The sequence below is a fragment of the Agelaius tricolor genome, unplaced genomic scaffold (genome assembly GCF_023055355.1).
Source record: "Agelaius tricolor isolate 1412-34295 unplaced genomic scaffold, bAgeTri1.0.p SCAF_9, whole genome shotgun sequence".
NCBI classification, from domain to species: domain Eukaryota; kingdom Metazoa; phylum Chordata; class Aves; order Passeriformes; family Icteridae; genus Agelaius; species Agelaius tricolor.
Genome location: NW_027269269.1, coordinates 43,874,811 through 43,902,512, shown reverse-complemented (window position 1 = coordinate 43,902,512; position 27,702 = coordinate 43,874,811). Strand labels below are relative to the sequence as shown.

At 41.4% G+C, this 27,702-nt stretch overlaps 1 protein-coding gene across 2 annotated transcripts; it reads left to right on the top strand.

Moving 5' to 3' along the window:
- Positions 1-75: 75 nt before the first annotated feature.
- Positions 76-23,663, top strand: LOC139593084 (cell surface glycoprotein CD200 receptor 2-like). Of its 2 annotated transcripts, XM_071433728.1 has the most exons (11): positions 76-293; positions 1,023-1,442; positions 2,564-3,028; positions 6,045-6,451; positions 7,013-7,121; positions 12,224-12,305; positions 13,048-13,356; positions 14,194-14,442; positions 15,469-15,564; positions 16,349-16,395; positions 17,653-23,663. In XM_071433728.1, the coding sequence occupies exons 6-11, from the start codon at positions 12,245-12,247 to the stop codon at positions 17,785-17,787; spliced, it is 897 nt and encodes a 298-aa protein (XP_071289829.1). In that variant the 5' UTR covers positions 76-293; positions 1,023-1,442; positions 2,564-3,028; positions 6,045-6,451; positions 7,013-7,121; positions 12,224-12,244; the 3' UTR covers positions 17,788-23,663. The 2 variants fall into 2 exon arrangements, with proteins under 2 accessions (XP_071289829.1, XP_071289830.1); XM_071433729.1 differs by having other exon boundaries at positions 289-1,442.
- Positions 23,664-27,702: the final 4,039 nt, after the last annotated feature.

The window sequence follows — 27,702 nt, the reverse complement described above, 5'->3', positions numbered from 1 at the left end:
GGGAAAAAAAAAATCAATCCCAAAGCAAACAAACACTTTCTCTTGATTTTTAGTTTCCTATTGAATCACAGAACCTTTCAAGCCATTTACCCATCTGGAAAATGGAGGCCAAGCAAACCACTCTTGTTTCCTCCTTTCCAGCAGTGTACCAAGTTCCACTTGCTGGTCTGGCACTTAAAGATGTTTCTAAAAGACAGCTTTGTTTTTCTAGGAAAAAGAAAAATCTATATTTTGAAATAAAGCAAGAAGCTCTCCTGCCTCTTAACACTAGTCTGAAGCAGAAGGATGTTGTGGTAAGCATTACTCTTTTTTCTTTCTGAATTTCTCTGTTTTTTTTTTCCCTGATGCTTACATCAGAATTCTCCCACTTAAAGTATAGTAATTAAGAATTTTTAAAATTACAGTAATAAGAATTTTTTTTCATCATTGAAAAGGAGATGCCAGTAGCATGCTGTTCTATATATTCATATTGATGGGAGTCTGACTCTTACCTCTGCTAGCCAGATAATTTGATACAGGTGCTCTCTTGAGGAGGAGAAATAATTAAAAAGGAGTTTTTCTGGCTTTTGGCTTTTTTTCCAGTCCAGTTTGGGAGTTACTTGGTGTGGCCAGGAGGTGCTCCCTGGGTTCTGGGAAAGAAAGAACATCTATTGCAATAAGCTTCTGTTGAGGCATGATGTATTTCAGTCTTTTGTTTTCTCTATGCTCAATTTTGCCCAGAGAGCTGGAAGGTGAAATCTGATCCCAAAAGAGAACTATTTTGAGCCAATCAGTATTTTTAGATTATCTTTCAATGGAACAGCTCAACATTTGATAGAAGGAAAAACCTTCAAATTGAAAAAATAAGAACAAAGAGCCCTCCCAAATATCCCTCTCCCCTGATGCTTTCACTTGCTTATTTTTTGAAGAGAGGATGCTTTCCTCTTCTTCCATTTTAATGAAAACAGCAAAGCTTATAGAGAATATTCTGTTGGCTGCAAGATCTATGTTAGTAAATAGATTTTCTGTCCTTTTATGTGAAGGAAAAAGTACAGTTTTCATTGTGTTGCCTGTTATCCTGGGTGCTGTGTGCACATCTGAAGCATAAGACAGCCCCTCCTTTTACCATCCTGGAAATCATTTATGCATCTGCCACAAAATACTTGGAAGAAGGAAAGAACCTGGAGCTGCCTCATCAGGCACCAACAGAATCACAAATCACAAATGGAGGCTCACGGGTAAAAAGGAGCCAATAAGGACAAAGAGACTGGGTTTGGAAAGGAGATGGAAAGTTTGCACCTCTCACAAAACTCAGAACGTGTGGCAAAAGTCACGTCCTCACTGAAAACTTCTGGAAATATGGGCAGTCTAGCAGTCAGACAGTGTCTGCTATCAGTGCAGAGCCAAAATAAAGAGTATTTCCCTAACTGCTGTGGGCCACTTCAGCATGGTGAGTGTACCAGGTAAGGGACTTGCTTGTCCAGGGAGTTGGGAGGTGACACGCTGGTGCCTCAGCAGAAATTCCTGCATGATAAAAGCCCTGCTCATGCAGATGTATCCTCTCCTCCTAGGGTGTGAAACTGAAATTGATTGCTGCCACACTGTGACATGTGCAATAAGTTTCATACTCCTCTGTCTCTTCATCTGTGCGTGCTAAATGCAAGGCTGACATGTGAAAAATGTCAGGGATTTGTTTTAGCTCGGCTGTGCATTTCTCTGAGCTGATGGAAACAGCTTCCCATGGGATTTCTACTCTGAGCACCGTTACCAGAGCTGAAAGAATTTGGGTGAAAAAAGCAGGGTGGGAAAATGTTAGTCTTGGGTTAGATGCAGGTCTACCCCAGCTCACTTAGCATCTGTTCTGGGTTCATAGCCACAGCTGCATTCACTGGCAGCAAAGTTATTTTACCTAAAATTGAGATCTAGGAGTTTTCTTCAATTGGGAGCTTTGTGTGTGCAAACAGCCTGGCCTTGTCACCCCTGGAATTCATTTTTGTGTAAGCAGAACTCAGGGAGGATTGGTGCTTAGGGGGAGTGGGACTTAGGGTATGGTAGCCACTGCTGGGAGTTACTTGTTCTTTTAGAGGTGCCTTTTTAATTCTCCTGCTTCATTGGTTAGAAGAGAAAAAAATATTGTGCAGAAAGGCTGGAAAGGCTGAAAGACACAGTGGCAGTGCCCCTGTGCAATCATTCCCTAAGTATCTTACCTGGTTATCAAACCTTACATGGTGGGCTGTCCTCTACTTGTGCCCAATGACTTCAGCTCCATACCCCCAGCAGAAGGAAATATCCATTTGGCCTAAGTAGCCAAAGGAGGTGAGCTCCCAGAGCTTTTTGGGTTGATTCTGATGTGTGTTGGGCTGAGAAACCAGCTCACATTCCTTCCAAGCTCTTCCCCAGCTTTGTGAAAATGTAGGGATTTATATCCACCTTTCCTTCTCCTTCTTTAAGTTTTCTCCAGAATATTTTGGCTCAAAATAAAATGAGAATTATGCCTTCAGTCATCTTTTTGACACCAATTTTTAGGTAAGGAAACATGGAGTTCTTCAGGCTTTTATTTGCATGTTTGTCATTGTAATAGCAGGTGTGGCAGTGCCAGCTCCACAGAGAGTACAGAGGTTTACCTGGAATGGAACAAAGCTGTGAGAGTGGATTCTGGGCTGGAAAAGATGTGGGCTGTGGTCATGATATCCTGGATAATTTTCTATGTCAAAGGTAAGAAGATAGATACATATATTTTAATATTTTTTTCTGAAAATAAGGTGTATGATTGATTTTATAAAAATCACAAGTCTCTTAGGTGGATTTCTGGAATTGTCTATATATTTGTTGACACCCCTTCCCCATTTTTTTTTTCAGCAGTACTTTCTGGGACCTACTTCCCATGCAGGGATGTTTTTTCATTTCTTCTACTGCTCTCTGCACAAAGAAGGATTTCCTGTGTTTTTCTCTCCTCTGAAATATCTTCTGGCTCATTTCTAGCCCATCCTCTGTGCTCTTCAGCTTGCTCTGAGAAAGCTGAGAACACTCTCAATGGGATCAGCTCAAGGTGGGGAATGCACAGGAAGCAGAAATGAAGTTAGTGTCAAACTCCCTCTTGTACAAACAGAAACTAAAATAAGTTGTGATGTTTTGCCCAACTCTGTGATATTTTGAAAGCTTATTTTGTCTGCAGCCTTTTAACACTGCTGTGTCCCTCTCCCCTTTCCCAAGCATTTGCCTTTTGTGGGAGGAGTTCTCTCTCAGGCCTTCAAATTTGGTACCAGATGACAAGGGGAAGATGGTCACAGGTTACACAGCTTACACCTGTGTCTGTTCCTATGGTGACTAAGGCTTGTCTGGTGAGCACTGCTGATCTCTGCCACGCTTTTCATACCTGGACATGGGTGTAATGTTTTTAAGTGTCAAAGCAGACACATAAACCAAGTGAAAATTTATCTCCTTGTCACTTTGCAAGGGATCTGATTGTTTATCAGTTCTGAAGGGCTGCAATGGCTGCTGCTGTGGGAGCCTTTCAATCACAGGCAGCCTGATTTTGGATTCCTGCTGAAACAAATGTGTAAGCCACATCTGACAGAACCAGCTGCTTTCAGGGCACCCTCAGCAAGCAGTAGAGATGTCTTGCTGGGGGGGAAGGGGACGTGGAGGGGCTCAGGGAGCACTGTATGATGCTGTGTTTTGGGCTCCAGAGAGCCAGTTTGGACTGCAGATATTGTTAGCACCATTTTTCAGCAGGCAGCACGCTGTACAACTGCACATCAGCACCATGCTTCTCCCTGGGTTGGTGTAGCTCTGTTTCCACCTCCTGGCAACTAGGAGGAATAGCTGTGGAGAGAATGAGGAGAATTTTTCTTGTTTTTTGCAAGGCACTGGAAGATGAAGTAGGAATTTTAAAGAGGCAGTTCTCTCGAGCTCAGGGGGATTTTTAACTCCTTGGCATTCAGTATTCCATGCTGTGTATAGGCATAGAAGCTGCTTCCAAATATCCTGCTTTGCAACAACAGTGAATATGAATCCTTGAGCTGAAGGGTCATAAAAACAAGGTGCTTGCAGCAGGTCTGTGAGTAATAAGACACCAGAGAGAGACACTTTACATGGAGGAAGGGAGCATCAGTGTATATCCATGGTAACTGGAGACACAAACACACCCAGTGAAATCCCAGCTCCAAATACCTGTGCACTCTGTCTATTAGGAACATCAGCTGTTATACAGGCACATTCTGTTATGGAAGACACATAATCAAGACTAGGAATTCTGCGATGTGAATAACAAGAAAATGCTAAATTTTTGTCCAAAATGAGTGGTTTAGGTGGCTCAAAGAATCAAAGGAATTGGCAAAAGCAGGTTTAATATTAAAGTGGAAGCACAAGAAAATGCATTGGCAAGGCTCACTCTGCTGCTTACTAGATGGTTAAAGCACAGAGAAAGATCATGCTGAAATGTAAAATCAATCTAAAACTAAAATCAACCACAAATGACCTACACTGAGGCTGGGGAAGGAAAAAGGTAAAGATGGAAAAAGATAAGGATAGAAAACAGTAAGGAAAGCCCTCCCAATGTTCAGAGAGGTCTGCCTGGCCAAACTTGGGATTGGACTTGGCCAATGGCTTAGGCCTGAACTCAGGTTGTTATTTGGGGAAGAAAAATAAGTTTTCAAAGCTGTTTGTTAAAAACCAAATGAACTAGTTCCTGGAAACAGACAGTGTTTCTGATAAGCTCAGCCCAGATGCAGCTCATCAAGGTGAAGCTTAATGAGCATTTTTAAATCATAGTGCAGCCAGAGGAGAGTGGGGAAGGTTTTCTGTGAGTGTCCTTCAGTAGTAAGAAAACACTAATTTTCCCAAATAGAAATCTCTTGCACAAGTCAGTATGACCTCTCCTTGTCCTTGGCAAGGGTAGAGCCAGAGCTGGGTTTTCTTTCAGGAAAATCAGAATTCTTTTCTCAGAAACCTCTAGTGCCTGTTTCTTGGCCCATGCCAGGGCAATGCCATCTCCCTGTTTCGCAGGAAAGAATGACAGTTCTTTATCCATCTCAGAAATGTCCTGTGTAAACAAGGAAAAGACAACTTTGAGTAGATTGTGCAGTACATGTTTCTAGAGCCTGTAAAGAAATATAGGCTGTTAGTCCAAAGCTTCCAGATCAAAAGTTGTTTTCAGTGAAAATGGATTTTCCAGCTAACTGTCCAGGCGTGCATTCAGCCAGGATCCCTCACCCCAAATGTTCCTTATGCTCTTGTTAACTACATTAAAACTACTTTGGAGGAGTTTTGCAGCACAGGTACATAACCCTGATGGAGTAGGGGTGCTGGACTCACTGAATCTGGATTTTGAGTGAGGTTGTTTCCTTCATTGTTCAGTTGCAGGTACCCCCCATGTAAAATGCCACCAGTTGTCCACAGGTCTTCTTCTTTACATGAGGAATTGCCTTATTTGGGGAAGATCATCCTCTTCAAAGAGGTTTGTTGGAAGCCTGTATAGCTCAAAGTTACCCCTAGTTTATCCCTTTAGATGCATATTTAAAACCACTTTTTCCAGAGACACTTTCATGACAAAAGCCATAAACAAGCTCTGACAACAAACTATGTGGAAGCAACGTGCAAAACTCAGGTTTCTAGTGGAGGAGACTTTGCAAACAAGCCAATTAACTTTTCCTGCTGTGTCAGAGGGCTGTGAGTGCAGCAGCTCCAAGTGTGTGCCTAAAATTGTACCTCTATATAACGATTTTAAAAAATATTCATGTATGTAGAAATACACATAGACATGGCCACAGCACAGACACTTTTAGCAGATTAAGACATGTTTTTTTCATGTATTTTAAGGGAGCCCTTAGCTGTGCACAGCTGTGCTGTAGCCTTTGTATGTACATAGCCTGTACAGGCCAAAAGGCAGGGGTGACCAAAAGGCTGTGGTCTGTGGCATGAATGCATTCAGCAGAGTCCTTGTGGTGGGGAGCTAGAGGCTTCCTGACTCTCTGTCTGACACTTCTGCATTCTGTTTGCTAGTTGACTTTTTTCTTTGGTTGGTTTTTTGCATCTTACTTCCCTTTCTCTCTTTTGTGTCGTAGTGAGTGCTGCGCCTCAACTTTTCACCCAGAGCCTTTGGACACTGAGTCAGGAGACAATGATGTGCATGTTCTCCCAGCCTGGAGAAGCCCTGCCACCCTGTCCTCAGGAGCTTCCCCTCTGGGCTGTACTGTAAGCCACTCTGGGAAGATGAGAAAATGAAGATCTTTTATCAGCAATACCCACAGTCCCATGACAGCATTAACATCTGTGAGATATGACCTGAACTTGTTCTGTGTTTTTCAGCTGCAGACCACTGGACTACAAAATATGGGGGGAAGTTTGCTTAGCAGAAACCTGGATAAGGACATGTTGTAGGACTCCTCCCAGCTACTCCACTCTCCTGCATCATCCTCCCTCAAGGAGCTTAAAATCTGCCAGGAGTGCTGGTAACCAGAAAAGAAATGAGGTGAGAAGTTTCACTGGAAACCACCACCAGAGAATTTTTCTGCACCACTGACACACAGCTACCTGGCTTCTGAGAAAGGGAGTCTGTGACAGCAAAGAAACTGATATGGTGAGGAAGGGAAAAGGACAAGTATCCCCTGTGGGGATATTTCACCACACCAAAAGAGTGTAGGCAGTGATAAATGGCATCCTGATCCTGATGTCATGACTTCACTTGGTATTTGAGAGGTAGGATGTGTAGTTTTTTCAAATATAGATGTGGGTTACTATTTTAGGTATGTTTTGTTACACAACAAGTTTATCTCACTTTAAAAAAAAACACAGAAAGGAAAATGAAAGAAAACTATTCCTCCTTTCTCATACAAGAGAAGTATGTATTTCATATTTATAAGTGCTGATCTAGCTGCTTTATAAACACAGGGAAAAATTTTTTCCCTTCCTTAAATACATAAATAAGTAAATGCATATCTATGCAATGACTCCAATGAGGGAGGAGAATTCAGCTCCTTGAGGCTGGAGAGGCTGTGTCCCAGCTGATGGGGCTTCCTGGGGCTTCTTGCAGGATCTTCACAGCTGTCCATGGAATGGGGAAGCTGTAGATTTCAGAGAAAATGAAGTTCTCTGAAGTGTGACGGGGAAGGAGCAGTGAAGAGCTGAAGGAGAGAGGTCGGGTAAGTCCCTGCTTAGAACTTCCTAAACCATGGCTAGTGATGGTACACACAGGGCTGACTGACAGGTGAGGAAGGACTACCTGGGGTTTTATTTCTGCTGTACACCAGGCCTTCTGCTATTTCTGTTCTTTTTAAAGCAGGAATTACTTGAGGTTTTTAGCTTCTTTATGTGCAGTTCGGGATGTGTGGTGCAATTCCATCATGTGAATTCCATCATTCCAAACTCCATGTTTGGCTGTGGAGTGGGAGACTGGTACCTCTGAATGAAAGATGGGGAGGAAACCTTCCTCTGGGGAGCCTGAGATAGATCCTGATGCTTACTAAAGGAGTTAAACATCAAGCTATAAACCATCTCTGTATACTTGTCCTCTCTGTTCATCTCTGTATACTTGTATGGAAGACTTTTCCTCTGGTTATGCACAGCCCTGACAGCAGTAATTACACTTGTGGGTTGCTAATTCCCAGGTTTTTTTTTTTTCTGGGAAATCAGCAGCAAAAAGCAGTAGGCCCACAAGGGGCAGGAGTTAAAGCAGTTAAGATCATGAACATATGTGTGGTAGGTAGATTTGTCTGCTGCAGTACTGGCATCAAGAGAGAAGCTCCTGAGGTTAAAGACCTACAAGTGATAAGGGGATTCTCTAGGGCCAGGAGTAGAAGTTGCTGAGCATGGCCCTGCTGGCCCAGTGCAATCAGCTACAGCTAAAAAAGAAATACATTTCCTTGATCTCTGCAAATTGTGATATAATTGCCTCTGGATATTTTAACATGGAAGTGTCAGGTTTTACAGGCTGCATTACCAGCAGGGCTTTTCCCCATCTGTTTGCTGACATTGGTGAGAGCCACAGATGGTTTATACCTGGGAAAGTCAAGGTGTTAGGTACAAGAACTGGTTTTTTGGGGTTTTTTTCTGCATAAAATGGAAAATGTAAAGCAATTGTCTTGTCTCTTTCTGGAAGGAAGAGAATAAACTACCAGGGGTGGTGTTGTTCACATTCATCCTTTGCTCCTTTTGCCCCTTCCCAACACTGGATTACTCCCTGAGGGACTGGCTGCAAGGCAGCTGCAGGTGTGAGGAATATGCCTTGGCTTGTGCTATAACTTCATGGGACTAAACCATTTTCCAGATGAGCTAGTGATAAAAAGGGAAATACATCTGAGAAGAGGGGAGATGCCCAACTGCTTCCTGCAATTACAGCTACTATGTATGACAAATTTTTTTCCCCTGGGGAAAAATCCACACTTTGTAATGTTAGTATTACTCTAAATACTGCTATCTTGATGAATTCAATAGATGGCACAAATCTCTGTCTTGCTGTGGAGGAAATTTCAAAACTATTTACCTTTAGGTATATTTACCTAAACACTGTAATTTTACAGTTGTTTTGTATAACTTGCTTGTGATTGTTTTGAGAGCTGATTCTATTAGGCTAATTCTCTCTTTCAGAAAGCCATCCACCCTCTATTTCCCATTTTGCAGAGAAAGCTTTGTAGTTTGGAACTGAATGAAACTAGCTCACAAACTGGATGGACTAAATTTCAAATCATCCCTGGCTTCAACTGATGCCAGCAACTGTGAGACAAACAGGGAGTCTGAGAAGAAAATGCACCATGGAGGCTCTGATCCATCAGTCCCTGGCAGAGCTAACAGTGTTCTGCTGTGCTACTACAGGAGTACAGAGGGCAGTTTTCAGGGTCAGGATATCTTAAAGAGAATAAAAATACCAGGAGGCTCTGAGGTCAAGGCAGAGGTCCATTACCCAGCAGCACTGTCAGGGGCCAGCCAGAGATGGCTGAGAACAGAGAAAGAGCACAGCCTCTCCTCTCCCCACAGAGCTTTCCAGTTTCAGCTTTGGGAGTATCTACCTGCTGCCCCTTTGGATATGTTTTGTCTTCCCCAGAGGGCATTCAAAGTCTTGCTATATTTTGTTGTTTCATTTTCAGTGGAGGGACTTGGGGAATTCCCAGCAGAGGAACCATTGGTAGGGAGAAATGGGAGCAGAAGAGGCTGACCTGGGGATGTTGAAAATACAGCATAACCAGCATCTCTCACTTCAGAAAAGCTGCAGGCTTTTGAGTTGGGTGCTGTGTGGTCTTGGTGATGAGGTAGAAACATCAAATACTGCATAGAAGATGCTGCTGCTACTCTGACTGCCAAAATTGTGGATTTGGATTTTAAATAATGCAGCCTTGATTTGCAGAGCAGTTACCTTATCCTTATAAGAGAGTTGATATAGATGTGTGCCACTGCTTTCTCTTGTTGCCATCCCTTCCTGCCCTTCCTTTCCCATCTTACACAGAACAGAGAGCCTTCTAAGACAGTCTTTTGTACCCTTTAAAATGTGCTTTCACTTCAAAACAGAACCATATTTTGCTGAGGTAAACACAGGAATGGCTCTGTGACAGACGGGTTATCCTTTAAAAAGTTGCGGTGGCAGCTGATGCACTGATAGATACCTGAACTTTTCCTTTTTCAGGCTGTGTTAGCAAATATTTAAATCATGTTGGACATTGCATGTACTTGCCTGATTTTAGGTTGATGCTTTGCATAGCTCAAGGCTCGTGGCTGGTGTGTGATGTGTAACAACAGACAGCTAAGGTTGTGACTTGTTTTCCATGTCACAAAGCAGTTTGTTTCTCTCAATTTAACTCTGCCACATCCTCTTCAGGGCAATGTACCACCAGAGGGTTTTTTTGACTCATCTCTTTCAAGGGGGGAGGGGGTGGAGGCTTTATCTGTCTGTAAGAAAAATCAGCTGCATGTTAAGGTCTCAGAAGCAACAACAAAAAGAAACTAATGAGCCATACAGCTGAACGCAGGGATGGAATCTCCTAAACTGAGATAGTTCCCACTTTGCACTTACATCTGGGCCCTTGGTGGGGACAGAGAGGGAGGGGAGCTCCAGGTACATCCCTGCAGTTCCCTGGTGCGCAGGAGCTGCCTTGGAATCAGCCCTCAGGACTGGGATCCCCTTCAGGAGGAGAATTGGAAGACCAGGTCACGCTGGAGCTGCTGCTGCTCCCCCTCCAGGCTCTGGGGTGAGGAGGGCTCCTCTTGAGCCCCTAAAGGGAGTGGATCTCCCCCAGGCTCAGCTCTCCTTGGGATGAATCCGAGCAGGAAGAGCGGCACACGTATCGCAAGGTCTTGTGCCAGCCACCGCCACCGAGGCTGAGTAAAAAATTTAATTTATTTTAATGCAGCTGTTGAGGCATTTTAATTCCATCAAAGGCAATAACACAAGGCGAGCCACCAAGTATTCGTTTGCTACTTTTAAATGGGTTTGATTCATCTCTGCTTGGTTGTTCCTTTATGGATTTTGAGAGTTCCTTCTCGCTCAGAGGCACAACTGTTCAAGGGCTGTGAATTTTAAAAATTGGAGATTAAATTCTGTGTTTCACCCATGAATATTTAAAGAGAGTCATATACTCTCTCCTTTCTGTAAGGTCCCATTTTTAATCATTAATGCCTGTTTTTTTGAGCAAATAAACTGCATATATGAGATTTCAATGCATATTAAAAAAAAGATACTTCTCTGGGACAAGTTCCAATATGAAAATATTCTGTTATGAATATTTATGGACTCATCAAAATTGGTGAATACTGAATTTACTGATAGAAATTGTGGAAGGTCTGTTGTTTTTTCTTTTACTTTCCTTTTGAAAGAGACGGAGAAATCCTTTGCAAATTAGGTCAAGTTCAGTACATAAGTCTGGTCAAATGTATATTTTAAATTTTTTTGGTTAAAAAAAATCAGTTTTTAAAGATTCAAACTGTTTTGATTGAAAGCAACTTTTGCACGCATAATGCATCCAAATTGCAAAGAAAAAAAAAATCCCAAAACTTCTGACAGTGCTGAATAAAATGAAACAAAACAAAACATTTCCTTTATGGCAAGGATTTTATGTGAATGAAAGTGAAATTTGAGATGTTTTTAATGTGGAATTACATTGCTTGTTACACATTAGTAGCAGAATATAGATCAATGTGGTTGTGTTGGCGTTTTTACCAGGTGGAAACGAAAGATTTTCATCCAGATGCATGACAATTCTTTGTTAGGGTTGTGAGCAAAACAATTCTTTGAGGAAAACAATTCTATTGAGGGTGGTGAGGCACTGGAACAGAGAAGCTGTGGATGCCCCATCCCTGGAAGTGTTCAGGGTCAGGCTGGATGGAGCTCTGAGCAACCTGGTCTGGTGGAAGTGTCCATGGCAGGGGTTTGGAACTGGAAGATCTTTAAGGTCCCTCCCAACCCAAACCATTCTGTGATTCAGTGACTTGAACATGCACTTGTACCACCCTGTTAAGGCAAACACCATCTCTTGCATTTGGCTCGTGCCTGTGGCAGCTTTTGTTCTTCTTGTGCCTCACGTGTGGCAGCGTTGTGGCTTCTCTCCTCTACACCAGGCATCCTCTCGTGGTTTGTTTCACATTTAAAATGAAATCTTTGACTTGGGAATGAAAACATCATCATGTCAGTATTTCCCGTGGGATGGGAACAGTATTTTCCAATCATCTCTAGCTGTGGGTGCCTGATTCAGAAAGTAAAATATTAAAGAGATAGAAATGGCAGCATTTATAAGACATGGTTTGTTAAAAGGTTTAGATAGTTGTAGAATAGCAGGAGTTACTAGATGCTTCTTTAGTTCACCCTGCCTATGAAAGCAAGAAACAAACTCATACAGTTTTGATCCCTTGCAATAGGAGGGCTGCTCTTTTTGTTCTGCTCCTAAAGGGAGTTACTCTTCAAGAAATTAAAAGCATCCAAAAGCTAGGAATAATTTCTTTGCCAAATAGTTGATGAAGTCTAGATCCTGAGTGGTACCAGAGATCCAGGATTTTAAAAAACTGTTTGCAAACTGTAGCTTGTTTTTTGTTGTTTTGGTTTGTTTTGGGGGTTATTTTTGTCTTTATTTTATTTTTAATTTTTTTTTATTTTCAACCCTGTTTTTGCTGTACTTCTTCACTGTATGAGTGGCACTTGATATGGGGTCTTGTTTAGAACTCCTGCTTTCAAAGGAAATGGGTTTTCTACATGTTCTCTTTGAAGGGATGAGCACAACCATTTGTGACTACATGCCGTTTTCTTTGCCTTCATTTTCTGCAGTGCTGATTCCTTCTGCTAAAGATGGCTCAGAAATGGGCAGTTCTGGCTGTGCTCCTTTTCTTGCCAATCAATCTGGTTGAAGGTAAGTGAGAAAGATCCAAAACTGCATGTAGCACTGTTTGATACTCTGTATTTCCAACTTGCCAGGACATTGAAAGTTCATAGTGCACCTGAGCAAATTTTGCCTATTGTTTTGTGGGAATGGAAAGAGTAATGTCTCCTTGGCTGGCAAATTAATTGAGTGCCTTGCAGAGTGGCAGAGAATGAAAAATCTGACAGGAATCCAAAACTGCTCATCTAAAGATACACCTGTTCAGCTGGGAAAATGGCAGGAGAGCGATGATTTCTGTCATAAAAGGGATCCACATATGTCTCTTACTAAACTTCTGCTCCAAGGGATGTTGGTCTGACCGTGCCACAGGTGTGTGTTCCACAGCTATACTGAGTTTTACTGGCACTTCAAGCAGGGCATCTAATTCAGGAACACAATAAATATTTGAAAGTAGTTTCCTTTCCCTTAAGAACGAATTTTGCCCTCCCCATCAATTTTTCAAACCCTATATTAAAGTGATAGAAATTTATTGCCTAAAATAAAGGCGGAGGACTTGCAGCTTGTCAGCATCACTGTCCACAGCAAAAAGGCACCATCTCCACTGCACTTCCAAACTTCAGGAAGGTGGATCTGGAAGTTGAATACTAATAAGTGCCCCAAAGCTGCCAGTACAGTCAGGAAGTATATTTTTAAGGGTGATGGAGCCAAGAGTTTCCTGTGCTTTCACAATGGTTGTAGCATATTTTTAATGTCTTTTTGTCATCTTATGAAGCTCACAACAGGGTGACTGTGGAGGCTGGCTCGGAAGCGGTGCTGAGTTGCCCCAAAATCTTCAAGGTGCCTTCACTGCTGGTGATGTGGAAGAGGAATTGCACAAGTTGCTGCTTTTTATCCTATAGAAAGGATCACAATAAGACAAGCAGTCTGAACTGCAGTAAGAGTATCACGTTGAAATATTCACCTGGCAGTGACCCTGCACTCCGTATTTACCCTGTGCACCTCAGCGATGAGGGAATTTACACCTGTGAACTTGCCAACACTGAAGGGAATTTTCAGTTTTCCTCTTCTCTGACTGTGATAGGTAAGACTGCATCACTAAAGTAAAAATTAAATTAGTCTATTTGCAACATAGGCAGGAACAAAAGAATATTAGGAAGCATAATGAATACATCAAATCATCTTTTTCATATAGTGAGGTAAACTATATCTAGGTTTCCATAAAAAAAAGGGAGAGATTTTTGGTTCTGGCTATATTAGTTAAGCCATCTCAATATAACTAAAAATTATAAGAAATTAATTTTGCAACTCTATAATTGCTATTTTTTTTGTCATTAATTTGTTTTGGATTTGGGTTTTGGAGTATTTTTGGTTCTTTCCTGCAGAATTGTGCCTTTCTGATAAATGTTTAGGTGTTGTGTGAGTCTTTCCCTGTTTTGCCAAATGCAGAATATGAGTTGTTGGACTTCAAGCAGAACAGTTTTGCCCAATTCCTCTTTTATTTCCCTGCTATCAGATTTTTGATTCTACATATCCAAACTCCTAAATATTGTACCTGAAGCTTCAGCAATCTGCCTTTGCATCAGTCAAGTTGTAAATCTTTATTGAATCCACCCCTCTCTGTCATCCCATCTCCTGTTAATCTGTCATCACCTTTTGGCAAACAGGAGGAAGCAGTACTTTAGATGCAGACAGCTAGTTTTTGAAGTGTCCACCTTGGACTTTTTGATGTATTGTTTTTCCTTTAAGATGTGCTAATATTTCAAATTATTTTAAAATCTCACAAATTGGTCATACAATCTAAAAAAAACCCCACCTGTTTTTCAGTTTCTCAGCTGGTGATTTTATACTAAAAAATGAAATAGAAATAAAAAATTGGAATAGAAATAATGGTTGTGTCTTTTCAAAATTTCTTCTGCAGTCCCTCCTACGGTGACTCTGACCCACGACAAGAGCAGGGTGGCTGTGTGCCAGGCATCTGCAGGAAAGCCAGCTGCTGACATCTCCTGGATCCCTGCAAGCAATCACAGCTCTGAGGAAGAATTCCATCACCCCAGTGGAACAGTGACCAGAGTGAGCTACTTTGGCTGGGCCAACAGCTCACTTCCCTCTGTCACCTGCCTGGTCACCCACGCAGCCATGAACCAGACTCTGGTCATGGACCTGAGATGTAAATAATGTTGTTTTGTGATTGCTTTTCATCATGTCTTGGGCTCCTCTCTGCTGTTCTGTGCAGCTGTTCCCACTAAATGCCAGGGCTCTGGAGCTAGGTTAGCGTGGTTATAAGTCCCAGTGCATGTTGAGAGATAAATTAATGATTTTGAAACCAAATGCTTTGTGGTACTCTATGGAGAAGCTTTCAGTGTGTTTTTCTTTCAAAATTCCTGTTCTGTTTTACAAGAATTCCTTATTCTGCTTTCAGTGGGTTCACCTTGGCTGGCTGCCAGGTGCTCTCCAAGCTGCTCTATTGCTCCCTCCTCTTCAACAAGACAGGGAGAAAAATACAATGGCCAGCTCGTGGGTCAAAGTGAACACAGGGAGAGATCATTCACCAATTGCTGTCACAGGCAAAAGGGACTTGAGAGAAAGTAATTTCTTGCCACTCAAATCAGAAGAGGATAGCGAGAAAAAAGAGAATCGAAAAGCGCCTTCCCCACGACATTTTGTCCAGCTTTTCCACAGTAGTGATGGTCCGGAGAAAATTTCCTTGGAGCCTGTCTGTCTGTGACTGGCAAGTGTTCCAAAGGTAGTAAAGGCTAAAATTCAGCTTCCGTGGCTGTGCTGGACCTGTTGGAAGTCTATCGCAATAGGATTTGTAAGAACAGCTAAAGATGTGCTCACACCACCAAAGTATCTCTGCTAGTAAAGGCATGAAGAACAGAAATCAGCATAAACTAGTCATTAATAAAAGCATTTTGCAGGGATAGCTGCTCAGTTGTAAAGGGCTAGCAGTACTTGAAGAAAATGAGAATGTAAAGGCAGATGAGTTGAAAATGAAAATGTGTTTGTGCACACAAATGACTGGGAGTGTGAGGCAGCTTCTTATTGCTGGTCAGCATCCAGACATCTCATCTGTTTCTCTCTGCTTTGTTTGGAAGCAGAGGATTAGCTTTTTCTTGCAGATAAGGTAGGCAGTTATGTCACAAATACTGACATCTAGCTCTCTTGTAACTTGCTCTCTTTTCTCATTGCTCAGACACCTCCCCTACGCTTCTCTACATCCTGACAGGAGCAGCTGCAGGTGCCATTGCTGTCACTGGTCTGACTTTATGCTTGACATTCATATGCAGAGGTGAGTCTTTTGAATCTGAAATATACTGCAATCCCATTGCTGACCATGTGCAGGTACAAGGACATGCACTTTATTGCTGAGACTGAGGTGGGAGGCAAGGGTTGAGGAAAATGTTCATATATGCACTGTCCTTTTGGAGAAGTCATAATAAAACAAGGGGTAGCAATTTAAAATATGTCTGGAGTCTTGAAAGAGCCACAGGTATTGTGGTATTAATGCATTACAGACATGTCAGAGATTCATTCAGGATGAAAAGGGTTCTCTCTGAGAATAGGGCAGGCTTTGAGTTTTTAGAATTATTTTGTTTGTTCTGCATTTACCAGCACAGAATTCTGTACTTAATAATGACAGTTCATAAACTAATGACTAAACACAAACTATCTTTGTTTCCATGAGCAGTGATAATTTTTCCCTTGAGCAAGTGTAAGAATAGGCCAAATAGTTTGATATCTTTCAGATAATTGTGTATTGGGCATATTAGATAGCTAATTTGTTTAATTTCTCATAATAAATGCAAACCACAGCTACTAAGAAGAAAATCAACTCTACCCCAGTAGAAACCAGGGCACCCAGCATGACCAAAAGTTTCAATGAAGGGAAAAATAAAACAAGAGCGTGTCAAAGTGCAGGATGTAAGAAACCCCAAAAACTTAACATGTGAGGGTAACTGTATTTTGAAGAAAGTCTTTCAAGAGCTGGGGGTAGCTAGAGGAGAACCCCAGCTAGAACAGCTGTGTGCCCTGCACCATCAAACCACTCTAACTTCCTGACATCCTACTTTCAGCTTGCTGGTTACGTGGACGGGCACAGGGCCCAGCAGAACACTTTACAGTAAGTGGGATTTGTGTGTGTGTGCTTTGCAGGTTTTGGTGTTTTCTTCACTAAAACTTGGAATTTCTTTGCAATGTGTCTGCTCTGACAAACCTCCCATACACCTCTGGGAGCACTTGGAGGGGGGGATGAGGAACACATCATCTGTGAGAATGTCTGTTGTTTGGATGGCCCTAGCTTCATGTATAATCAGAGTATTTGAGCAATTTTAATTTTAATTTGAGCAGTTTTTAAGCACTGGATATAGAGGGGTGTGGTGCATTTCCTATCTATAAGCCACATTTACAGTGCTCATTTTAACTCTCCCAAAACGTAATATTTTCGTATTTCTGCTTCACAGAGTAGTCTTTACTCAGATGTTTTATTTAAGAATGTGTATTCTTAATGGCAGAAGCCTGCCTGATTAAAGATTGGATGGAAGTAGACAGGCCTTTTACAATGAGGGGAAAAAGGTCCACTTTGTTTTGCTATATTGGAGACAAACACAGCTATGAAACTTTTATTTTTATGTGGCAGTTCATATACTTGTAAGCCAGGATACACCAGGGATAAATCTGCCACCACAACTTTTACTCACTCTCTAATTCCAGTGTGTTGTGGTATATATTTAACAAAATGAAAATGTGCTGCTTTTCCTCAGGGCTTCTGCCTCACTTAATGCACATGGAAAGACCAATTATTTCCTATTTTGTTTTCTGCTCATGATTTAATTAATGGTCGTGTGCCCTGTTGGTTGCAAACCAGTCAGAGTGCTCTGAAGTTAAAATGATTCATTTCCTGATATGTTCTTGTGTGGCATTCAGGACAATTTCATTGATGAGAGGGGGAGTTGCAGAGATCAAAGGCTTCCAGTGATTTTAGGTGCCTAAATTGGATTGTTTGTGGTCTGTCTGTTTTGTTTTCAGAGAAGCTATCATTGTTCATTTTCATCTATTTTGCTGTAGATACCAACATTTCAAAATTTGTTTCTGAAAAGACAATATTAAGAAAAAACCAATATTAAGAAAACAATGTCAGAGGCTGTCCTGTTGAGGCTTTGTGAAGGCTGTTCTTGCATTTGTCTGCCAGTTCATGTTTCACCCTCTGTGCTCTACCCTTTGGCTCAGAGAGCTCAGAGAAATCACATTTCTTTTGCAGCAATAGTGTTACCTACCAGGTCTCTTCTGCTCTTTGCTTTTAGTTTGGGATCTATAGGAATGACAGTCCCACAGTATTCTACAATGTAATAAATGGTACATGTTTTTCTTCCTGTTGCAGACTAGAGCCTCGAAGTTCCCACCTTCACGTGCAACAAGAGCAGCAGTTGAGCCTCCTGACTTTCCAGAGAGCATCTATGTGAATTACAAACCAAGATCTATTTATCTATACTTAGAAGAGTGTAGGCACAAGTAGCCAGCTCAGCTGTTAATGATACTCAGCTCCTCAAACTTGTACTTCAACTCTTAAGCCTCAGACCTTACCCCCAAAAGACTTTGTCTTTCCTGACCTGACGATAGTGGGGCAGAAAGGCTTGTTTAAGTAAGTTTTTTTCTCTTTCTCTAAATATCAGTACAGCTCTAGAGAAAGTTGGAAATTTTAAAGATTGAATCAGGGAAATACCTTAATTTTGTTAGAAAATGGACTCTGATGTATGTGCTGACTTTCCTCAAAACAATAATGGACATATTTCTGTGCCAGAGTAAAAGACTGCTGGTGAAAATGTAGCACTTTTCTTTCAATTTTGACAACTGGATTCTCTGTAAAGTTCTGTGTTGGAAACTTGAAAGTGGCATGGGAGACCTCAAAACACAGAAGGTCAAAGCAATGTATCTGACAGAAATGCAGAAATAAGAGAGTTTTAGGAATTTTGGTTGTTTTGTTTTGTTTTCTGGTTGCAATGACAGATGATGATCTCATATTTGACATCTTTGTATTTTTAACATATTTCTTTTTCAATTAATCTTTCTGTTTGCGTTGATAATTGATGGAAAATAAAACCAATTTGATATTATACTGGATATGGAAATAAGAAACAGCAATGGACAATTTTTGGACACTCTTTAATGTAAACATGCAAATATTTACTGGAAGGATTTTTGTGGTTATTTGGGAAAATGTTTTTTAACCACTTTCTGAGAAGCTGAGATCACATCATGGTTTTACTGAGAACAGAAGTGTTAAGTTGTATAAAGTGCAGGTGGTGTGCTTGTTTAAAACAAAGGAAAAAAAGACAACCCTAACCGCACCATTTATTTCTTCTCATCTTATGTCCCCAAGCTAAAAAAAACCTCCACAGAGTGGTTGTTAATTTCAGTTTTCATTGGTCAGGTCTGTCAGAGCTTCCAAACACTAATGCAGCAGTAACTAAACTGAAATGTATGTTTTGAAGAGCCTTTGCCCATTTGTTTCTGCAGGGTCATCTCTGCTCCATATGCATTCTTAGGCATGCATCTCCCAGTGCCTTGCACTTTATCACTTCTAAATAGACGTGGATGTCAGCTGACATCACTCCAGCCTTTCATTTTAGCCAGAAAGGCATGAAGAATGACTCTCTGCCTTAAGGAAAAGGACCTACAGAGGCCATGCTGGTTTCCAGGCTTGGTGGACAAGTGAAGCCTTTCCTGTCGTGTTGAATGTCAGTGATGGGTTGATCTCACTCTGGTGTGCAGCATTATCATGCCTTCTGTAGGAAGGGAGAGGCCCTTTTCATGTCTAAAACCTCTGGGAGAAATAAGTGACAACTTGGAAGTAGTGCAAATAGGTTTGAAATGATGCTAGGTAGGAAAAGTGTCTTGTAGCTCCAGTGAAATTCACAGCAGTGCCTCAATCCAAGGTGCTGTTGAGGGGTCATTTGTGACTTGAAGCTTCTGAAATAGAGGGAAGATCTCTTCTTGCTTAAGGAACTGCCCAGTCAGGTTTAAACCTGGTGTTTTCTCAGTGTGGTAAATGAGCATGGATTGTTTTTGTGGACAGCTACAGCAATCTGTACCTTTTTCAGAAGCTGGATCATTGCAGCCACACCCAAGGATGACAGGGCTGTTAAAATTAAGAGAGGCTGTGGAGCAGCCTGGTTCTGGGAATCACAGTGCATGTGTACTGTGATCATTAGGGTGTAATGTAATTTTTCCTTAATTCCTTTGCCCCAACTGAGATGTTGAAGGGTGAGATCTCATAGAGACAGAAAAGATAGAACCTAGACAGGGAGATGATGGTGTGTGGGGAGAAAGCTCTCTGAAGCTATCTGTGATAATTTGTCCTGGCTGAAAACTATGGTTTTCACACTCATATCTTTATTTTCACCTTTAATTTGCATTTGGTGGAATTGGCCCAGTCACCTGCAATGTGTCAGCACTTTTGTTACCGTAGAAATTCTGAGCAGACTTAGTGCTGAAACGAGGTGCTCTGACAATGGCATGGGCTATCCTGGAATAAAATTGGCCCTTATGCTTTTTAGGCTTGTTGTGTATGATTAATAGAAGTTATCAGGCCAAAGAGAATAATGTGGCTATGAGGGTGCTTGTAAGAAAGGCTGGGACATCAGTAAAGCCTTTATAGGTACTTTCACTGTTGGTTATGCCTGGTAAAGGGCAGGGTTTTGTTACATGTGAAGCTCCTGGTGTGGGTTTTGATGGCTTCCTCTCTGCCTGCCATGACCAGAGCCATGTGTGCCATGCTTCTTGGGCTGATGAGCTGGTCTGTTGAGTATTTGAGAATGAGAAATAAATCACTTAGATATTTTCTGTTATGCTGCTTATGTATGGGATAGGCAGCTTGGTGTAACCCAAAGAACAGCTCAAAATGTGTGTTTGGTGTCTTATAACAATTTGGTACCAAAAATAAGCAACTTGAAATGTTTTTATGAGTATATTTATCATGATTTTTCCCCCTCTTAATTATGAGTACATTTTTGGTGACCCTCTACTCTTTTTATTTGCACTGAAAGAAAATTTAATCAAGGCAGGTATTTTAGACTGCCAAAACGTGTAGGAAAATGCTGACTGTTTGTTGAATAATCATTGTGAGAGAGCTACTAAAAAGTGATGGGAATTGGAGTCAACTATTTGCACATTGTCACAAGAAAAAAATTTTTAAAAAAGCCTGGGAGCGTGACACTGCTGTTTCAGATCGACTATTTAGTCAAATGCACAGTTGACCGAATGTCACTTGAGCTTTTTAGCACCAGATGTGATTATAGATGAAAATGCTCCTGTTTATTGTGTGGATTTTCACTCACATTGTTCATAGGACACTCTTTGTAATAATGATGATGTCTGCTTTCTGATTAATCTATGAACAATTTGTCTTCTGGAAATAGCAGGTGTTGTGATGCCTCTTTCTCTTCACTGAATATGGAAAAAAATGGTGACAAAGCATTATGTTTTGAGCCTCATAAATTGGAATGTGACTTCAGATTATGAACAATATTTGTTTAAAATCACAGATTTCAACACCAGGATTGAAATGAAGAAGGTAACCAATTTTTCTGCAGATTTTGGAAATGGAGCAGATGTCCAAAGGGTATTTGCCAGTTCAGTGAAGAGCTCGATTTTCCTGAATTTGAAGTTGCAGCTATAAGTTTTGTCTAACCTTCCTGGCATCAATTTGTCACAACTTTTACTCTCTGATGAGAAAATAATGCTTTCCTTGGTTCTTTTCTGGTAACTGTAACACCTGTGATGTCTTTGTGACCTACTCTTTCTGACTTTGTGAAGTCTTTGCTGTTAATGATAACTTGTCAGTTCCTTGATTTTGTGTCCACAGTCTGTATACACCTGTCATGTGCTGGAGGCAGTGAAGAGCTCAGGAATTAACCAAGTGGGACTTTTTCTACGTTTCCTAACACTTCTCTGTCCTGCTGTATTTTGCCCTTAATGATGCTTCTTTAAGCAAGTACCTTCTTTTCTCTTTTTCCTCCGCAATCTTTTCATGCACTAGGTTTCTCAGCTTATCGATTTTTATGTTCTCCAAGTATTTTATTACCTAGTTTTATGTCTTTCTCTTTCTGGCATCAAGTACAATTTTATTCTTCATTCTTTTGTTGCCTTTTGTATGTGTGTAACAAGAGGTTTCAAATAGTGACTTGTTTTGGAATTTTTTAGTGCTTTTCACTGAACTTCTCCATAGGGACATACTTACTCCAGGTCTCCTTCATTTTTTTGTCCCAATGCATAATAGGAAATTAATCACTCTTGATGAGAAAAATGTTCTGTTCTTAGACTTCTGTGAATCTAAGCTCACTTACCAAATCCACCAATGCATTACATGCAGCATTTTTATTTGTTCTTGGCTGACATCTGTCTAACAGAATCATAGAATTGTTAAGGTTGGAAATATCTTCTGAGATCATCAAGTCCAACCATTAACCCAGCACCATGGTGGTCACAACTAAACTGTGCTCCTCTGTGACAGATTTACACGTTTTTGAATACATCCAAGGATGGTGATTTTACCAGCTCCCTGGGCAGCCTGTTACAATGCCTGACCAGCATCTCAGTGAATAAACTTTTCTGAATATTTAATACACTCTGCAGCACCCGTGAGGAAGAGGAGTGAGAAAAATGTGAGAGGAAGAGCCCTGCAGACACTAAGGTCAGTGGAGAAGGAGGGCAGGAGGTGCTCCAGGTACCAAAGCTGGGATTCCCTTGCAGCTTCTGGTGAGGCCATGGTGAGGCAGCTGTGCCCCAGCAGCCCATGGGGGTCCATGGAGCAGCAGATTTCCACCTGCAGCTTGTGGGGATCCCATCCTGGAGCACACTTCTGGCAGGAGCTGTGACCCTGGAGAGGGATCCATGCAGGAATGGGTTTTCTGGCAGAAATCACACTGAAGCAGTCTGTTCTTGAAGGACTGCATCCCATGGAAAGGACCCACACTGGAGCAGTTCCTGAAGGACTGTATCCCATGGTAAGGAACTTGCTGGAACAGAGGAACTGTGTGAAGGAGGAGTGGTGGAGGTGAAGAGGTATGAACTGACCCCCAAACCCCATTCCCCACCCCGCTGCACTCCTGGCGCTGGGGAATATGAGGCACATTGTGAAGAAGAAGGAGTGAGAGCAAAGGTGTTTTCAATTTTGTTTATTTGTCATTATCCTACTCTGTTATTAATTGCTAATAAAAGAAATTAACGTCCCCAAGTCAAGTCTGCTTTGCCCATGACACTGACCAGTGATCTTCCTGTTCTTATCTTGACCCATGAACTTTTCCATCATATTTTCTCCCCCTGTTGTGCTGAGGAGGGGGAGTGAGAGAGTGTCTGGCTGGGCACTGTCAGGTGGCAGCCAGCCAAGGTCAATGCACCAGGCAAGGCTTAGTCACCAGCAGAGCTATAATAGGAAAGAGGATGCTGTAAACATCGCATTCTACATTATTAAGGCATTTTTATGCCGATGGTCCCTCTCTAGGTCTTCTGACTTTAATCTCATCACTGTGTACTGAGCTCTGAAAATTTCATTTCCACTCATTCTATTCTCTCAGCTGTCAATAAGTACTGCTGAGCAAACAAGGCTAAGTGCTTTTGGGATCGATTTTTGTCTCACTTCTGCCACAGTCCAACAGTGCTTATATTGTCATATCATAATGCTCGTATCTAGCTGTGCTTATATTTTAGATTTCCATGTGTGCATCTGAAAAAGAAAACATGGGCAGCCTCCCTGAAATCGTTTCCGTGCTAGATTTATCATCTTGGAAGAGTGCAACCCCCTCTTCTGTGCAAAACATGTGGCCACATGCTGCAGAACAACGTGCTTAGTACATGAATGTCTTGTAATTCACTCCATCTCGTGTGAGAGGAGTGTTGTGTGGAATAAACAGACAAACGAGCCAACTACTGAAAAGCTCTGGTCTGGCTGCTCATCTTTTTGTGCAACTTGCTTGAAATATTCATATCAGGAAGACTGGAATCCAACACCACCAGTCAGTGTATTGTTAGGGCTGCCTCCTTAATCAGGGAAGTTAGTGCCTGCAAAGCTCTGATACCTTCAGGAGCACTGCCTGCCTCCAGGTCTGAATATCTACCAGCTACACTTAGTATCACACCCTTCATCATTGTTATTCTTGTGTAATCAACAGTGGCTGCCAATTTCATGCTGCTATAGATAGCAAAAATAAAAATGTATACCTATATGCAAATATCTTGATTCATAGTTACATTGCTGTGTGTGTGTGAAGCTGTGAATACACACAGGAAAAGTTGCAGGGTTTTTTCCCCTGAGAAATTAATTTCTTAATAATTTCCCATCAACAGAACATCTCATTATATATAAATGTTGTGAAAGACCTTATAAGACAGATAGACACATGAGGGATAAAATGAAAAGTTGCTGTGGAAACCATAACCTGAAATAAATCTTTCTTCTGTGCACTCAAAATCCCAGTCTTTGTCTTCTATTAGAATATTGTTTGCATATCATTTCCCTCTTTTAGAAAGAATCTGAATTTCTGATACACAAATGGAAATGCCATTTTGACAGTGACTGTAAAGTGCATCTCAGACTAATGGAATTTTTTTTTCCTCTCCTGTGAGTATTTTAAGCCTTTCTCTTGTCTTGATATCAGTCTGGTGTAAGGCAGAAAAAATTGTTGGTCAGTACAGCCCACATCTGACCAGGTGCAGCAGTTTTGAACTGATTATATTAATTGGACCTAATTTTGGTGCAGGAGACAGTTTGGGGTAGGCTATAAAGGAGAGAATAAGAAACACATAGAAGATGCTAAGGCACAGAGGAAATGTTTGGCTAAACACAAAACATTCTTTAGCTCTCAGCTTGCAGCTGTCATCATCCCTCTATAGCACATTCTTAGAAAAACACATTTCAAATAGAGCCTGTCAAATGAGCAAAAAGAGATTTGAGCTCTGGGATGGAGAGGCTGGATCACGTTCTGTCCTTGGGACTCTCCTGTAACTGCTGTTCTCTGCAGTCATCTGTTGGCAGATGCATGCACATGGTGTTAGCCTGGGTCAGGAATGTGCTTTTGAAAAGAAGCTCCCGTGCTCACTGTGCGGGGTTGGTATTGTCCAGCAGCCTTGCAGCACACAGCAAACGCTGCATCTTTTCTGCAGCACCCCTGGGCTTCACCTAAAGCTCCCCAGCTGCTCATGGGTGTTCAGCTCACAGGATCAGACCAGAGCTAGCCCAAAATAAAATCCCCCAGCTCGTGCTGTGCTCTGTCAAATCACTCCTGCTGAGCTACGCAGCTGATGAGATAAACTTAGCTTTTGTTAAACAAGCCCTTCCTGCAGTGTGATTTTTCTTTTTAATCTGTTTTGTATGCAAGAAATAACTTCAGCATCAGCTCCAAGAAGGCACTGAAAAATACCAATTTGCAGTGCTCATGTATTGAAGATCTTTTTTGATCACACAAAGGATGTGCGTGGAAAAGATGAGGCCAACTATTGAGTGTGCTCCTCTGATTCTCAGTCTAGCAAAAAGCACTGGGGACTGATTCTTCACCTGCTAAAACTGGATTGCTTGGCAAGAAAACATAGCAGACGTGGCTTCATGCAGGCATTATTGCTGGCTAAGCCTCATGTTTTCTTCACAAATGCTGAAATACCACAAAGAATGATTTAAGATCAATCTGCACAGTGATTTGCAAATGCATTAGTCCTATTTCCCTTATTCAGTAGTTATATATATATAAACTGGCATAGAATTTCTACTGTTATTGCACAACAGCTTGCATTTGAAACGTCATTGTGCTTAACTGCCAATGGAGAATTAGCATATCTGTAAAAAAAAGGAGGGTATGTGTGTGGAAAAAAAATATGTAAAAAGCCAAATTCTTGGTATACATCTACTAGATGTAATGTCAGAGTCAGTCCCATATCTGGAGCTGACTCTCAGCAAACATTTTAGATACAGACACTACCTGATGGGCAGGCAATTCTTCTGCCCTTCCAGTTTTAGTGCCATCGATGGAGAGCTCACCCTGGTAGAGTTTGATGGAATTGGGTCTGAATCAGTACCTGAATGCCTCTGTGGTGACTTATGCCCTGCCCATGGCTGGGGGAGCTGGAACCACAAGAACTTTGTGGTCCCCTTCCAACCCAAACCATTCCATGATTCTATGATTTGAATGAGGAGCTGGCTATGAAACAAGCCCAGACATTGTGAAACACATCTCTTTTTCAGCAGCTCAGAGGAACATTCTGAGGATGGCTTGAGACTGTTTTAACTTTGTGTAATATTTTACAGGATGGTCCAGAATGGCCAGAAGAGAAAAGACCATAGGAAACCATGGCTATCTGGCCCTTTGAAAACCTTGCTCAGCTTCTTACAGTCAAGGGTTTAGGACTTTGTGGGATGGAGGTTGTGTTTGAATCATCTCTTAACAGCCACTGATAAACCTGCCCTCCATAATTATTTCAATGTCTTTTAACCTTTTTTATGTTTTTAATCTATAATATAAGATCCAGCAATGAGTTCCACAAATTTAATTATGTTCTGGGAAAGAATATTTTTGCTGGTGATTCAAATCCACTTCTTTGTAGTTAAATGCTGAGAAGAGGAAGCATTACTGTGGTGAAGCTGAAGAAAACAATCAACAAATAGCAAAAGAAACAGTAGTGGCAAAGAAGAGGAGCAAAGCACCTCACTCCAAAAGAGAGGCAAGAGTTAGGAAGAAGAATAGTAGGGAGAGGACCTCAAAGATTCCCAACTGCCCCCAAAGGGCACATCCAGGAGTGTAAATGGCCCTGGGTAGGGAAAAATTGGTCAGGTTTTCACTGGTGAATGGGAGACTCGTGAACTACATCCCTAAGGAAGGACTAGGACAGAGTGTTGAGGCTGAAAAGGATTCTGAAGGTCATAGGAAGAATCAATAGTGGATTTTTCCCTGTTAAAAAAACTGTCAGTGCCCAAAGGACAAAAAAAAAAAAAAAAAACCTGTGTGAAAGCGTGAAAGTGATATCACCAAAGACTTGGTTTAGGTGAAATTTGGTAAAATACTTTGAAAGGAAGGACAGAAAATTTCCTCCAGATCACTGCAGTCAGTGCAAGGAGTGTGGTTAGAAGGAAAAGCCATGCAAAGGGGCATCTCCCATGGGAGGGTGGATAATGCTGAAGACACAGCTTCCTGGGATCACACTTAACAAGGCTTGTGAAAAGAAATCTAAATAAAGAAATGAATAAAATTGTTTGGAAAAGTAGTGAAGTCCTTAGAGCTATTTTTATAATACAAGGAGAAGGGGAAAAGGGAGTAAAACTGCTGGTAACTGTAGTTAAGTGGGCAATATCAAAGTATTTACTTTTATATGCCTAGAAAGTATGGTCAGGAGACAACAGATATGGTGTTCACACCAAGCGTTTATTGCAGATGTTGTTGGAGCAGGAAACTGAATATCCTCATCAACTTAATCAATTACATTGAAGTGGAAAAGAAGCAGTGATTATTACATGACAGGAGCAATCATGTTGGAAATGGGCTGTACAGAAAGGATAGAATAATGATTTTAAAGGTATTGGAGGAGTAGAAACATACTTTAATGATGTTAAGAAAAAAAAGGGTAATATGGATAACGTAGATTAGTTTCCATCAGAATTATTCCAGGAAAAGATGTCAAAGGAAGCCCTCCTGGGATAGATTAGGGAGTTGAATTTGGATGCAAATAAAGCATTACTGAATGCTTTTAGAGAGTGAAATACTCCAGAGATTTGTGTCACAGGAAATTGTCTTAGTCATCCTACTGAACACCATTAGCAATCACACGCCATGGGAGTGACAACAGAAGATCTATTTAACTCCACAGTCAATGAACCAGGGACTGATACGACTTAAAATTTTGTTTCTGAGACTAAACATTAATAACTTAGAGGAGATGTAGAAAAACCCTTGAGTGAGCAAGTGAGGTTGATTTAGTTGATGTGACCTGGAACATGGGCATGTGATCCTAGTTTAAAAAGGGAAAATCATGCATAACTAGGGGGAACTAAATGGTGAAGAACGGACTAAAAAGCTCAAGATTTCATTTTAAATGAAACTGGGAATTTCTTTTTGTTAAAGATGTAGAGATGTTGGAGACTTCTCTTCTAAACCAAATGAAATATCAGCCCAGCCAGCTCTGGAAATAAGGGAAAATTCAATTAAAATGGACTTTAGGAACATGGGGAAACCCTGAAAGGATGGGGAAAGATGATTGCCCTGCAAAAAGGCCTAAGGATCAAGAATCTCAGGGAATTGCTAACACCCGTGCAATTGCACAGCTGGTCTTGCAAAATACCTTTAATTGCTAAGCAGGGGGCTTGCTAGGTTTTGGGCAATAGAAGTTGTGGTGAGAGCAGCTCTGAGCCCTAAAGTTCTCATTGCACCCCTGCACTTTGGGAGAGCCAGAG

Bases quoted from the DNA above. Each gene is read 5' to 3' on its own strand.
- LOC139593084 (XM_071433728.1), top strand. From the start codon at position 12,245: ATGGCTCAGAAATGGGCAGTTCTGGCTGTGCTCCTTTTCTTGCCAATC. The intron at 14,443-15,468 runs GTAAATAATGTT...CTCATTGCTCAG, and splicing joins TCTGGTCATGGACCTGAGAT to ACACCTCCCCTACGCTTCTC. The intron at 16,396-17,652 runs GTAAGTGGGATT...TTCCTGTTGCAG, and splicing joins GCCCAGCAGAACACTTTACA to ACTAGAGCCTCGAAGTTCCC.